The sequence below is a fragment of the Pipistrellus hanaki genome, assembly GCF_964339955.1.
Source record: "Pipistrellus hanaki genome assembly, chromosome: 6".
Classification (NCBI taxonomy): Eukaryota; Metazoa; Chordata; class Mammalia; order Chiroptera; family Vespertilionidae; genus Pipistrellus; species Pipistrellus hanaki.
The window spans coordinates 61583091-61599461 of record NC_140508.1 but is presented as its reverse complement, the minus strand read 5'-3'; the positions used below and the strand labels follow the sequence as shown (position 1 = coordinate 61599461).

The window sequence follows — 16371 nt, the reverse complement described above, 5'->3', positions numbered from 1 at the left end:
TCCTGACACACTCAAAGGGAAAGGACTAGAAGAGGCATTTCAAGAACTTGGATAGCACATCAAAAGGAAAGGAGGAATGAAACATTTTGGAGTATTTTGATCAAGTGGGTGACTGTTTGGAGTCTGTGGCATGATGAGGCCTGAGGCTGGTGAGATGGGTTGTCTAGATTTTAAGGGGCTTGGAATGTTGTGGATGAGAGTCAGTGTCAGGAAGCGGAAGGAGTCTGCAATTCAAAGACAGATTCAGCTTTGATTCTTGTCCTATTATCTCCCAGCTACTGACATTACTTAGGGCAAAATATTTATCCTTTTAGACTTTCATGTTCATCTTTAAAGTAAACATGACAGTTCCTTGGGGGGTTTTGTGAAGATGAAAAAATATATTCATGTGTCCATGCTACGATCCATTTATTCACTTAGCAACTGCTATGTGGCAGCCTCATTCTAGGGGAGAAAGATGCAGCTGACAAACAAAAGAGCTGGATACTGTGGCATCTCTAAATAAGGACAACTAATAGGTGATGCAATCTGCATATGACTAATAATGGTTATTACTTTTATTCTCCCACAGTTAGTTGAAGGCAAAGGAGGGGCTGATCACATTTGTATTCTAGATAGATGATGCTGGGAGCAGAGTTTTATTCCATGCCAACTCAAACCTGATTTCTTGAAAATCAGAATTGAGAAGCTAAAATTTGTGGGTGGCCTGATATGTAGTGAAGTTTCCACCATCTCTGATCATTAGAATGGAATTCTTGTCAGAGAAAAGAGTTAACAAAAGTAGGGTAAAAGTGCTCAGGGTAAGAAATTAAGTCACATGGGGACCCAAGTCCAAGCCAACTATGTGTTTTGGAGCTGGAGGGAGGAGGAGAGAGGAAGCTGTGGTTGGGTCTCCATGGTGATGGGCAGCCAGTGGGAAGGAAGAAAACTTCCAGAATACAAGGTTTGAGTTCTGGCTTTACGTCTTAATCCTTGTGCATTTGTGTCCCCTCTGAAAATGGAGTGATGGCCAGTTGTACTTCCCAGGACTGTGGCCTGTATCAAATGAGACACAGGCTTTGTAACTTGAACAGTGTTAGCAAGTTATTTTCCCCAGCTCCTGGCATATGCTCTATAAAATACGACTGATTCAACAAAGGATTATAAAGAGAAAAATGCATTCCATCTAATATTCCCTTCCTACCTCTCCTTTCTCCTAATTGAATTAAATGACTTTTTAATCAACACTAACTACCTAGATTAGTTGCTTTGGTATCAAACATGTATACAGTAGCTGTCATATAGAGCTTTTCTGTCCCCTGACCCCCAGCTGCACAGCCTGTGAAAGCTCAGAGCCCTCTGAGGATGACTTCTGCAAATCCTCCAACTCTTCCTGACTTGGGTCTTCCTACATCTGTGTCCCGCTTCAGTTCTGCCTCTTGCCAAGTTGGATATATTATAAAGTGCAGTTCCTTCAGGCATTTGCACCAGGCCTTCCATGAGCTCTCCCTGTCTCAGGAAGAGGCCACGTCATGTCCTGCAGGACTCACACATCTGAATGGCTTCACCTTCACACACTTTGATGCCTTTACCTGGATGCCACAAGATCTCTCATTATACCCCTAAAATTTACTACAGGAAACACCCCAATATAGTTCTCTTTCCAAGAGAAACCTTGGCCCTATCTACTAAAGTAAGTAAAAATATTTCTGCTTTGTCATAAAACATAATAAGTCAGATTTTAGAGTGGCTGGACATGAAACAAAGTTAAAACATGGAGGTCATTCTGCTATGTAGTTTTCATCTGTAAAAATGAACAGAATCACTCTTGCCTAAGTGAGAAGACTGACCGTGTACCAGCTGATGGGAAATATAGTGACGTGGGTTTGGGCCCTCAAGTTGCTGGGTTAAACCTGAGTGGGTTCTACAGGGTGAAGGAGTTCATGGTCACTAAGCTAATTTCTGTGACAGTGTCACCTCTGATTCACAGGACCCTGCAGATTGATTCAGTACAATCTGAGTGTGTTTTGACATTCTCACCTGCTAGTGTGTGTATATTTATATACAGGTTCTAGGATCAAATCCTGCTCTTTTCCTTTGAAATCCCCCATATTGCAGTCTGGAAGAAGCCTTAGGGAGAGGAGTTCTGGGGCTCCCAGGGCGTATATGGAAGGAAAACAAAGAAGACTGGAGTGTGCTTTCCTTTCGTTTCCAGGCTGAATTTCTAGGTAGTCTGCTGCAAAACTTAATAGGTTCCAGGTGATACTGAGAAAAACATCAATATTTGTTTTTTTTCTGAGGGAAAAAAAAGGAATTTTTTGCTCTTCAGGATTTATTTGTGCCAAGGAAAGCCCCAATCCACTTAAAAACACAAAACAACTCCAAAGTAGTGTACCTTCATCAAGAAGATAATTGTTGTGATCTATATTTTCCTTCCCTTGACCTCCTAATGATGCAGTTAATATGAAGTTTTAATTGGATTTGCAAGGCTAGTTCTTCCTGACAAAGTGGTAGGATGTTACTTGATTGTCGGCCACTGTGTGATTACTCCAGAAGGTTTAAGGTTGGCTTTGAGAGGTTCCTTCCCATTTTTAGCGGAAGGAGAAGAGGACAAAAAAACCCCACAAAACAATGCCTGCATTACCACCATTTGTCCACCATCCAGAACTGAAATATCATTGCTGACATGTACACATAAGGAACGGTTTGACATTGAAATTGGGTCTCAAAAGAACTGGTGGCCCAGAAAGAAGCTCACTACAGACTGATGCATATACCTTTCAGCATAACGATTATTGCTTGTCTCATTTTTGATTCTTATATTTCCAGTAGGACATGATCTCACTCACCTAGGGGAAATGGTGAACAACATAGACTGATGAACAAGAACAGACCCAGAGATAAGGAGCCATGGGTCAGACTGTTGGACCTCAAAGGGAGGATGGGGATAGAAGAAGAGATCAACCAAAGGACTTATGTGCACACATATGAGCCTAACCAGTGGTCAAGGACAATGAGGGGGGTGGGGCATGAGTGATGGGGCTGGGGGATTGGAATGGGCTTGAGGACAAATATGTGATACCCTAATCAATAAAGAAATTAAAAAATAATGCCTGAGGCCCTTAAGGGTGTGTTTGCTTTACAGTTGCCCAAGCTCTCAGCGCTCCCACTCTAGTCCTTCCTCTGCTTGGAGAGATTATCTTCAGCAATCATCTCCCCCAGTGTAGACTTTTAAACCCCACTCCCAGCTCATGCCTTGGTGAGCAATGTTCAGGTTTGGAACTCCGTTCCCCCAGCAAAGACCTGGCCCCAGGATGGCTCTGGGAGGTCTCTGGAGTCCTTGTAACTCATCCCAGGTGCCCCTGTAGCACTTGGGATTGATCTAGCCTCTAGTCACCTGATAAAAGTGACACCTGGCTAATCCCTTTTTTGTGAAGGAAATTTGAGGTTCTGGGTACTCATGGACTTTCTTATAGCAGCTCTACTGGGATTAACATTTTGATTTCCTCTTCTGGCTGCCGCCAATTAGGGGTCCTGAAGTTTGCTAAAGAAGGACATTGGAAAGCATCATTTTTCCATTTTTGTGTGTGTATAATATACTATAAGATTAATAAATGTCTTTCTTCCCTCTGAAAGCTGACCAAAGCCTCAGAGAGCCTCTTTCTAGTATGTGAAGTAGAATTTGCATTGACTTCATTTGTAGTTTAAGGCTTAGATTGAACTTCACACACTTTTTCTTCCAAGAGAAGCTCCCTGGAGTTTAACTTCCTAGTGACAGGGAAGGTTAATAATTCAAGAGGTTCTCTTATTTCTTGCTTGTTCCAGGATGCTGAAGTGGAAATTATTACCCAAGTATTTTACCAATAAACAATTTCATGTCATTCCTTGTTAATATTGTAGTAGCCATGTCATTGTGCCAGCAAGATTGAGTATTGTGAAAGCTATTGAACATATACACTGGGTGGACAGATTATTATGTTCTCTAAACAGATAATAATCTGTCCACTCAGTGCATTTATGTATAAGGGAAAGCTTGCAAATCTTGATATGTCAAGGTACCAGGAGATAGTGACCTCCAGCCTCTGGCTAGTAAGTCCTCTGCTTCTTTCTAACTACCCACAATGCAGTTCTGATACATAGAAAAACCTTATTTTAAAATCCCAACTCTGGTCAGTCTACACTGAGTGGCCAGATTATTATGCGTTCAGAGATCATAATAATCTGGCCACTCAGTGCACACCGCTAGTCAGATATGATAGCTTTTCTCCAACCTTCTGTTCTCAAGGGCAATAGTTCATTCCTTTTGGCTAGTTTCCCAAAGAAACAACGATGACAAATCTCTATTCTTAAGGGCTTTACAGTCTAGTCAAGGAAGTAACCTGCTTACACTTTGAAATACTACAAGGCCATATGTAGTCATATCATAACAGTGGTAAAAACAAAATATTATGTACATTCAGAAATGGAAGAGATTACTTGTTCTTAGATTTAGTTTAATTAAATTAATTTATTTTTTAATCCTCACCTGAGGGTATTTTTTCCATTGATTTCTACAGATGGTGGAAGGGAGGGAGGAGGAGAAGGGTGAGAGAAAAAGAGAAAAACAGCAACCTGAGAGAGACACATTGATTGATTGTTTGCCTCTTTGCCCCTACCGGGGCTGGAGAACCCACAACCAAGGTATGTGCCTCTATAAGGAATCAAATCTGTGATCTCTTGGTCTGCAGGCAGATGCTCTAACCTCTGAGCAAACTGACCAGAGCTGACTATTTTAAAACACAAAATATACACATACACATTCTGAGAAACTTCAACAGAAGAATATAAAAAAGCACTGTTTTCCCTCCTTCAGTCCCTCTTCCCCGAGGTGACTACTGTTAATAGCGGGTCCTAGATGTTTTCTGAGTGCTGAAGAGGAGCTGCAGAGTGGATGGGTGAAGATACAGCTTCTGGAGTCAGCCAGACTGCGATTGAATTCCAGTTCCATCTTGACCTGGACAAATTCCTTATTTTTCTGAGTCTTAGTTTCCTGAAAATGGGGAATATTAATATCTACCCCATTGACATGTCATAGTCTCTACAGTTTTATGACCTGCTTTCTTTACTGATTGTATTGTGAACACCTTCCAGTATTCATTCACATGTACACCAGCCACTCTTTGTCAGTTCTATGGTATAGAAATTCTTATCGAATTATTATTCCCTTATGGCGAGACCTTTATTTTTTTTTAATTCAGAAAAGATTACTTTTTATTGGGGTGATGAGGACATTGTTTAGGAGGAGACAACTATTTGAGCGAGGTTGAAGGATGCTTAGGCACTTGGAATACATTTCTGGGCAGAAGGTATTGCAGATGGTAAAGAAAGAGGCAGGGAGTTATTTGCTCTTTCAGTAAATATTTGTTAAGTGCTTCCCATGTGTAGAACTAGAAACAGGAACTAGAGTAGTGAGCAGGAGAGAGCCCTGCTCCAAAGAGGGCTAGGGCCTGGTGACCTGCATGTTTGGGGAGTGGCCTATAGGAGGGTTTGGCTAGAAGGGAGCTATGCAAAAGGAAGTGCATTATTGCTTGAGTGTTTTCAGAGGATAGGCCAAGAGTGGCAGGGTTCTGCAACATTCCTGTTCCCCGATGACAATTTGTCAAGGGACCCAGCAAAGACATCTGTTTAGGTAACCAGCCCGTGAGATTTTTGATGCGAACCATCCAGCTTAGTCTCAGAGTGGCTCATGAGTCAGACCTGCGTTTTGGAGATAGACTAGGATAACAAAAGATTTTCACCTTTGGGGATTTGGGAGAAATGTTTACATTTTATGGGTCTGATTGTAAAGAGAGAGTATAACAAGGAATCAGGAAAACAGAAATGTCATCTATGCCTAGGAGATCTAAGACTCTTTCTTTATTGACCCAAAAGCAAATGCTCCCTCAGGCTGAAGCCATGATCTGATGAAAACACTGTAGCAAGCTTAAACATGGTACTGGAATGCTCACTTTATTTTATTTTTAAAAAAATATATTTTGTTGATTTTTTACAGAGATGAAAGGAGAGGAATAGAGAGCTAGAAACACTGATGAGAGAGAAACATCGACCAGCTGCCTCCTGCACTGGGCAAATCCTACTGGGGATGTGTCCACAACCAATGTACATGCTCTTGACCAGAATCGAACCTGGGACCTTTCAGTCCACACACCAATGCTCTATCCACTGAGCCAAACCAGTTTCGGCTGGGATGCTCACTTTAATTCTCACCAGCAATTTTTAAATGACCTTCGCTTTTCAGGACAGGAGTATGAAGTGTCTATTGAAAAGAAGGGTAGTAAGATCGAGAGCAGAAAGCTGAGTGGGATGAGGGTGGGCGGGCAAGCTTAGATGTCTCTTTCCCGTGTTTATTGCGAGGATTCGCTTGTACCCCACTCCATTCTCGTAACACAACTAGTCAACATTCAAAGCGATGAGGAGAAAGCCCAATGCAAGGTCAAAGACTCTGGGCAGTCAGAGACTGAGCAGAGAGATCTGGCGGAAGACACTAATTTGGGGGCATCAGTCCAACGCATTGCTATTTTGGATGTTGTTCTGGGAGCAAGGATTTCACACTGCGGTCGGAGGCTGTTCTTCATTAGTGCGGTATCATAAGTACAAACCCCTGACATAGCGGAAGGCTGAATGCATGCCATAAAAGGCGTGTCTATTTCTCTAGCAACAGAAATATTTGAAGGCAAGAGCAATAGCTCCATATATGTCAGGGAAGAGGGTGTCCTCAGGAGGAAGCAGGCAGGATGTCACCGGAAGCTTATCGCGATAAAAACAGTCACTTTAAATCAATTTTAAGCTGTATTAGTTGTTAAACAAGATACAGTGTTGGGCAGCATGTGCTGACGATGGGAGAAATAGGACTTCATTAAAGGTAGCTGCATTGATTTCTTCTCAGGCTAATGCACACATCAGTCCAGGGAAGATGCTGCCAAGAATAATATAGAATATTCTAAAGCCTACAGGAAAAGCCTACAGAAAGTCTTGCTTTACTAAGAAGTTCTTGAAGAAGGAGACTCTGATAGCAGTAAATTAATCCGGTTATTAAAAAGCCACCTCGTTTGCATAAAGCCTACGTGTATCCATACATGCATTTGCACTTTTATGTTCCCGTCTTTGCTGTCCCACCTGTACACACAGCTGTCAGAACTTACTTAGGGCTGAGCACGTGGGAAGCACCTGAATGTCAGGGGATAAAATACATTGCAGCTGATTTCTCTTGTTTCTGAAAACGAAAATGACATTCATTCTCCACATATAATAAGCAGGTTGAATCATCTGAACTTGTTAATATTTAGTCATTTCGGCAAACGAAGCCATCAAGTTTGTTGGTTCAATCTAATAGTTTAGAGATACTGATATCAACATAGATGGAAGGGTAACTTTCCAAATTTGAAGTCTTGATGTGTCTTATCGAAGTAAACACGTGAAACAGATTGTGGCACTAACCAATGTAAGTAGAAGTTTGGAAGAAAGTTCACTTTATTATTAGAGTCCTAAACATTTAGGCTTTTTAGAAGACCATCGGTGAGAAAATCAAACTGCAGTGACCTGGCAGTGGAATGGGATTTATAGACAGGGTGGAGCAAAAGTATGGAAAATAATACAATAATTAATAAGTAATAATACAAGAATAAACTTTTTCATGTACTCACAACTGTAAACCTACATTTGTCCCTCCCTGTATATAAGGAAGATAAAATTTAACCTTTGGGAAAACTACAGAAAAGTGATGTTAAAAAAAATAGAGTTAATAAAGACAGTTTATTAAAAATCAAAAAGTGAAATTAAAAAGTTAGCTTAAAATTAAAGGTGAGTTATAATCAGCTCTCTTTAAAAATAATGATTTTACTGAGAAAAATAAATTTTAAATTCTTAAAGATTAATAGCTTTTTATGCATTAATTAACTGATTGCAGTTAATTAATACAAAAACTACATTCTGCTAATAATAGACCTTTAGAGAGATACAGTAGTAATCCATAGTTTTGTAAGTTGCTGAATTACAAAAAAGTGAGTTAAGACTAAGCTAATAGCTCCTTCTGCACATGAGAATAAATGTGTACATGAAGGATAGTGAGCCACTCTGAATCAGTAAACACCGCAGACCTAAGCAAGCTGGTGAGGCCTTAACTTTCAGTCTACAAATACTAACTCTTCTCTTCAGTAAATAGAGGAGCTACTAAGATGGGTGGGCAGATGAATAATGTTTGACTTTTTTCAGCATTCACTCAAGCACCGTAGTCTTTGTTCATCACAATGGTAAGAGTGCAGGTTTTATTTTGGGTAAGCTTAGGAACTGTGGATTTAAATGCAGGTTCTTCATACTCACAATGAAATAGACCTGATTTCTGGTGTGTGTGTGTGTGTGTGTGTGTGTATATATATATATATATATATATATATATATATATATATATATATATATATATATATATATAGATAGCTTCAGAAATCATCTATGAGCATAAAAGCTTTATTTCCTCATTTGCAACCACCAGAAAATATCCATGTTGTTATCCTCTCAGACAGTTTCATGGCATGAGCATGAACAAGCTTGAGCATAAGGATTTGTGTTTTAAATACAACTTTTACACACTTGCTAAATGGTGAATAATATATTAAGAGATATTTTTAATGGAGAGAAAAGTTAGCAGTGCATACTTTAAAAAATGTATTTTATGCAAACTGTACAATCAGGATGAGTTTTGAAATCTCAGTTAAACAGTTAATAGTGTTAGCAGTATTCAGTTTGATATATATATATTTTTGAATTAATTAAAAATATAAAATAGATGCCTACCTTTTTATAAATTAAAAATACAACAAATTTTTAAATCCACTTGGCCAATCTCAAATAGATGGTATCCCAGATTATTTAGAAAAAAGTAGAACAATCAGACCAAAGGCTTTTATATTTTACAAATAAGAGACTTTCACCTGATTTTTCCTTAGATTGGCTTAACATTTTTAGTAAAGTGAGGAATAGTTATGACTTTTTTTGCTAATACAATTTGATTCTAAGTCCTTGAATTTGTGTCCCTGTAATTTATGCCCCTTTTATTCTTTCCTTGAGACTTTCCTCTAAAATTATTACATTCTTTTAACCAACCTCTATAATGAAATGAACGTTCAATCTAGTATTTCTGTTTATTGAAGTGTGAGAAACACGTGGCTGATGTGTTTAGCCTTGTTATCCACAAACTCCCTAGAACAAATTCAGACATCTTTGTGTAAAAAGGTAATGTTAAAATATAGGAACTAGCTCTGAATATGAAAGCATGGCATTCTGTTATTTTAAACAATATTTCTATTAGCCTTTCGAATCACAAATATATGAACACTCTTATATATTGCCATGCATGAAGAACATCATGGAGGTGCTATCTGAGATTAAGTGGGTAAGCATATGTCTTGTGCTTCTAAGCAGCAGTGGGAGAGACTTTCTGGCAGATATTTCTTGAATAAATAATTTTTGTAACTATCTGAAGGAAGCACTGGGAACAAGACCTCCGGTGGATGTGGAGGTCAGAGATAAAGGAAAAGGGAAAAGAATGCTCCTGTCTTGACTGTCAGCTGCTCCAAAGTATCACTATCTGGGACATTTATAAATTTAACCGGATGTAAAACACAGGAGTATATAATGGAGAAAAGAGTGCTACACAAAATAGACAATATCTCAGGTGACATAACAGCCCTTTTCCTGCCTCTTATTTCTTTTATAGCTGCCTCCTTAAGGAAAAAAAAATCTATGATTGTTTAATTTTCTTCCTGTTTCACTATAAATCCTTTGCAGCTGTTTGTATTGTTGGTGGTTTTTAAACAATAAAATAAACCATAATTTTGAAAGGGCGTGCAGAAGGAAAAATATTAAAAGTATAAACACACAATTTCTAGAATCACTGAAATGACAGAACTATTTTGTCACCTGGTTTTGAAATTGCTTGTTCTGAATAATGTGTATCTACTGCTCTGGTAACTGTTAAACAGAGCTCCCTGAGGTAATAAAGATCATTTAGGATGTACTTAGTTGAAATGAAGGTTCTAAACATTTAAGACACTGTCTCCCAGGCCATTAATAGTGAGATGTTTGGCCTTGGCTGAAGTGTATGAAGGAAGTAGGAAAGTCATTCCTTGCTAAAAATTCTGCTCTGAGAGCACTTACCTTTGATAACATAATCTAAAATTATTACCTTCAACTATTATGGAAGGGTAATTAAAGTGCATTAAACTCTCCATGATCACATTGTAATAGGGAAATTAATATACTTGTATTGCAACACAAGCATTTTTAAAAATAATTGTTATGTGGCCATTTTAACAATTTTATATTTGCAAGAGATTTTTCCCCTTTTTCTATATTGATAAATTATAAGTTGTCAAAATCAAATCTACCATTTTCCTACTTGGAGAGTTTTTCCAAAACCACATGCCTTCTTTTCTCCTTTAGAAAATGAAACTCAGTCATCAGATGAGCCCAGTTGTTTACAATTCAAATGGCAGCATTGATGTTTATGAAGCACTTCAGTGATGACTTGTTATCTCAGGTTATAATTGTGAGCTCGCTAGCTGGCAAAGTCTTTTATTTAGAAAATTAAGGGAAATTTCTATATAATTTTAGATGATTAAACCAGGTAGAAACTATAGTGGGGATAGTAGAAATTATAGTTCATGTATAGATAAAGAAACCAATCCTCTTTCCCTTTGAACACCTTGATCTGCATTAATAAAAACACTCAACTGTCAACAGTAACATTTAAAAATATATATATATATATATATATATATATATATATATATATATATATATATATATATTTATTGATTTTTTACAGAGAGGAGGAGAGAGGGAGAGAGAGCTAGAAATGTCGATGAGAGAGAAACATCGACCAGCTGCCTCTTGCACACCCCCTACTGGGGATGTGCCCGCAACCAATGTACATGCCCCTGACCGGAATTGAACCCGGGACCTTTCAGTCCGCAGACCGACGCTCTACCACTGAGCCAAACCGGTTTTGGCTCAACAGTAAAATTCTTGAGGCAGAGGACAGAGGTCCCGGTGACTTGACTGTCCATGAGAGAGGTGTGGGGAATCGGGAACATTGTGCAGCCATAATATGAAGCTCCTTAGGAAGAGTAATGAATATGCAAGAAGTGTCACCAGGTCCTGAACAAAGGCAATATCTCGCTTGATAAAGGAACAGCTGCTATTTGCATTCTAAGGCTTTTTATGCTCAAACTAGCAGCCTGGTGCATGACATTTGTGCATTGGGGAGGCGGGCCTAAGCTGGCAGTCAGACATCCCCTCAGTACTGCCTTGGAGGCTAGGGAGGCTCCTGCTCCCCCGCTCCCTGTACTTCCCAGTTGTGAGCCCAGCTTCTGAATGAGCAGCGCTCCCCCTGTAGGAGTGCAAAAACCACCACAGGGCAGCTCCTGTGTTGAGCATCTGCCCTCTGGTGGTCAATGCATATCATAGTGACCAGCCTTTCTGCCATTCAATTGATTTGCATATTAGGATTTTATTATATAGGATGTGCCTTATTGACAAATTTAAAAGCATATTTTGCCCTAGATGGGATAACTCACTTAGATATGGCACTCAAAGTCCCCATATGCTTGGGTAATTCCTGGGTAGCAACTTTAAGCATATTAAAGTGGGGAATTTAGCAATTTGGCCATTGTCATCAAATGGCATAATTTCAGACTAAAACATAAATGAAGTTGGATTTTTAGAGGTGGATTAAGTTTTTTTAAGTTTGTATTAATCACCTATTGCTACATACGAATTACCCAAACATTTTGTCTCTTAAAGCAACAAACACTATCTCAGAGTTTCTGGGAGTCAGGAATGGCTCAGGCGCTCTGACAGGCTGCAGTCAAGGGGTTGGTTAGGGCCCAGTCCTCCCAGGACCGGCTTCTAAGCTACTAGTAACTTGTGGCTGTTGGTTGGTGAGGGCTAGCTACTGGCTAGAGATATGTTTTTTTGCCACATGAGCCTCTTCACTGACAGCACTCTTCCCTCAGAGAGAGCAAGAATAAAGGCAGAGGGGGTGGCCAGGACAGAAGCCACCAGATGGGATCCGGACACTCTCTGTTCCCTGGCAGTGAGTCACCAGCTCCAGCCCACACTCAAGAGCAGGGCTTACTCACTAGTCTTGCAACCAGGGGACTTTTATTGGGGACTACTTACAGGCTGCCTACCACCATGGGCCACTCCTCTTTAGATTTTCCTATAAATAAAGGTTGTGTTGTGAGAATCCAAGAGTAGACTCCTTTCTCCCTCCTTCAAAGTTAACCATCAGAAATATCCTCTGTATACACATGTCTACCATGCATAATATAAAACCTTACAGAAAAGGGTTATAAATATAAAATAGCAAAATACATACAGAGTGTTTGTCAACCTGTGGGAGGAAGGCATTGCTCCTCAAGACCTTGGCAGTTAACCAGGGAGGAGGTAGACAGGTAGGGATGTGCAGCAGTGATGAGGCCCAGAGGATTTCTGATGATGACGCAGACTCAGGAACTAGACTCCCAGGCTCAATCTTCAGCCTGTTACTTAGCTGTGCTTGCACTCAGCGTGCTTTCTCCTCGTGCCTGCTTTTTCATGTGTAGCAAGAGAATAAAACAGTATCTGTAAAGGGAGGACAGTAATGGTATGAGTTGATGTATGACACACAGCAGGCTCATTGGTGTAAGTCATTACAGATACAAGTCCACAGCTGACGAGTGCACTATGAATGCTACTTCAAAGCAATGCAATTATACAAGTAATTTTTCTCTTTACCCAGGAATGCACAGAGTTAGGTAATCTGCTTCATAATATAAATCACATCATTAAAAAAAACAGAACACCTTAAGTATAAAAACAAAAGAAATACTCTAGTTGATTAAATGTTTATTTTGGGCAATGTCAATTGTGATGTTTCTATGCTACCAAGAATGTTGTACACCTGAATACCCTAATTTCCTTTTTAGATGCCCTCGCATCTTTTTTATTTCATCTTATTCATTTATTCATTCCTTCTGTGAGCATGAGCATCTCCTGGACACAGGGCACTGGACAAAACAGGCATGGCCACAGACATACACAGAGGCCTGTGGCATTGAAGGAGAGGTGCTCTGGAAGAGGCACCAAGGAGGGAAGTGCACTTCTGTTTGGGGGAGGTCATGGATGTGGACAGGAAACAGGTGAGCTGTGTGGGAATATGCCTGACCAGAAGGACAGGAAGATGTTCTAGGAGGAGGGAGGGAATGGTGCCTGGAAGGTTTAAAGGCAGGAAGCAGCAGAGCAGATGGAAAGAGCTGGCTGTTGAGTTGCGCGGCAGCACAGAGCATCGAATGTGCCTGCGTGGAAAGGAAGCTGCAGACACAGGCAGGAGGCAGGTCTGCAACCTTGAGCCAAGAGGAAGCCCTGTCACTGAATTAACATCTCAGAGTAAAACCACCATCCTCTGACCCCTTGACAGGCCTGCACGACCGGGCCCAATCCAGGACTCGGCTGCGCACTGGCCTCCCTTGTCATGGGCAGATCAGACAGGCCAGGTCGGCTTCTGCTCTAGGGCCTTGGCTTGAGCCACTGACTCTGCCTGACACGAGGTGGCTTGGCCAGCTCACTCACTTAGCTCACCTCTTGGCTCAAATCGCATTTTCTCATCGAGGTCTGTCTTCCGTGTTCCTAATGGATGCTGCCACTGGCCGCCTCACCCAGTGTACCGGGGGTCCCTCTTTTCCTGCTGACTTCTTGTTTACGTAACCCTTATCTTCCAACACATGTAATTGACCTTTTATTGTTCATCATACATCTCCCCACCAAAACGTAAGCTTCCGGAGGCAGGAAGGGATCTTTGATGGTCCTGGCACATGGGAGATGCTCAATAAATATTGACTGAATGAATAACCAAATACCTTTGGATTGCTTTTAGGGAACTTCAACTCTGGATGAGAAATAAGAAGCAGAGGGGGGTGGGGAGGGAAGCTATAAAGGCAATTCAGACGTATGATCTTTTTTTATTTATTGATTAAGGTATTACATATGTGTCCTTATTCCCCTCCCATTCCCCCTGCCTTCATTCAGATACATTGGTGTTGCCTTCCTGGTTAGATTTTAAGAGCAGGGGCCATGCATTTAATTCTCCATTTTTCATCATCCTCCACATAGTTATGAACACAGAATAAATGCTCAATTTTTACTTCTTAATTGACATATTTACTAAGCTTGATCCAGCGATACTTGATGCTATCACCACACAGTTGCTTATATCCTGTTAGCCTACCTTATTAACTCATTTTTTCTCTTCTCTCTACCCACAGCATGTGCATTCCGGTACAATGGACTCTCCTTCGTCTACCTCATCTACCTCTTGCTCATCCCTCTGTTTTCAGAACCAACAAGAGCGACGATGCAAGGTAAGAGACAGTTACTGTTCTGTGCCACATTCTGAATGCATTTTCTGTCTCTGCTGGGCTGTCTTTATCTGATGGGATAGACGCTGTCTCTGCAGCAAGCTGGGCCATTGGAGACTGGGTGTCACACATGTGAACAGCTGCACCAAGCAGAGCAGTGCGGAACATGTTGAATACATGTCACTTACACCACTAATATCCCCATGCAAGTTCCATATTAACTCTCTCTTAGTAGGCTTGCAGTACATCTGGAATGTTTTGGCTAGTTAAGACAAACTCACTGCATTGTCAATGAAATAAGGCAGATGGTGTGACAAAATTGGCACATGCTTTGCATATTGGATTGCTGAGAGAATGTGGCAGCAAGTAGGAAAGAGGCAGTGAGGTATCTTACATTTCTAAGCTGCCAACAGGAGGATTGGATAAGAAACCGAGTCCTAGTCATGAGTTGTTTACACATCAGCTGAGATCTCTTACATATGCCTCTATCTAGTACTGTGATTGAGTGATGTGAGTTTGAGGAATAGTTTCTCAAGCATTTTACTACAAAACTTTAGATTTCTTTCCCATTGCTTTAAAAAAACCTGAAGTTATAGAAAAGAGCAATGACATTTCTCCTGAGGCTCTGATTAGGAAGCATGATCTGGTTTATCAATTTATGTATCTGAAGTTCACCCACAAATATTAAAATGAAACTGCACTGAGTTAATTTCTAAATTGCTTTTCAAAACAATAACATTATAAGAAATAAGGGCCAAGGGCCTTAGGTGAGTATGATGGCTGTATGGTTACACGAGAGGAAAAGGAAGCTGTTTGCCCAACCTGTGGTATGGTTGGAAAAGGCCATGGGTTAAGGCTGTCAGTTCATAGTGGTGCCTCTTCAGGAAAAAAGTAAAGGCTGTAACAGCCAATAATGACGATCTTTTCCATTCCTCCCCTTAACTATTACATTTACAGTGCATGTTATGACCATTCATCTGAACAGTTATGACTGCAGATGCTATGCTGATTTTCCTGCCACAGGAAGAGTTTAAGTAATAGTCTTCTAAGTCACTTAAATCCTTAATACACAAAGTTAAGAAGGGGTCCAGAAATGGGAGTTTATACAAATCCTCATTCAAACCAAAAATTTGTTGTTTATGTGACCCCACCCAACTTAGCCTCTTTCCTAGAGTTCAGTATAAACAAAGGCCTTTACTAGTAAACAGAGTAGCTTCTGGCCTCAGAACCAAGATGAAATATACAGGCTACTCCTAGTTCATGGCTTGGAGCTTATGTTTGAAAGAAAGACGCATTCAGAATACACCACTTTAGAAAAGAGGACCTGTGTATAGTCCAATAAAGTATCTATTGCTTTTATATCAAGGTGTCCCCTTATCCTTTCATCTGGAAATCAGGTAACTGGAGATTCCCCCCCTTCATTGTTATATGACAATGACAGCTTTGCCTTCTTCCCAAACCACCAGCCCTGCTCTTGCCTCAGTCTCACTAGGGGTGAGATTGCAACTTTGTCACAACTGCATGACAGTGGTCCCACCCTTTATGCCCAAGTGCATCAGGGACTGGCCCTGTCAGGGAGCTCATACTTGAAATGTAAAAGCAAATGCAAGAAAGCAATTCCTCTCTGTGTACAGCCATATCCTGAATTAACAGAATGTCATGAGGTCAGTGCACAAGCAAAGCACAGTGAGTACACAGATGTCTGTGGGTGCTGCTCCTGACAGGAGACGAAGGAAGAACTGAGCTCAAAAGGGAAACAAACCCACAGGCATCTTTTCAGTTGCTATCTGGATGCAGTGTAGTGATTATTTATTTTCTTTTTCCCCCTGCATTTTAATAAGAAGCATGACCAATATTCACCATAGCCTCATTGATTTGTTTATGGAAATGCAGAGGGACTCCAGGAAAGGATGTCCCACCTATTTATTTCTGATCACCTGGAAAGCACAAGCCCTGTGTT

General features: G+C 40.5%; 1 protein-coding gene across 3 annotated transcripts in view; it reads left to right on the top strand.

Annotated features, from left to right (window-relative positions):
- The window catches only part of PIEZO2 (piezo type mechanosensitive ion channel component 2), a 309596-nt gene that overhangs the window by 48964 nt on the left and 244261 nt on the right, over positions 1-16371 (top strand). For all 3 annotated transcript variants that reach the window (XM_084887741.1, XM_084887742.1, XM_084887740.1), the window contains exon 2: positions 14319-14414. In XM_084887741.1, the coding sequence (XP_084743867.1) occupies positions 14319-14414 (96 nt within the window). The remainder of the gene's footprint in view (positions 1-14318; positions 14415-16371) is intronic.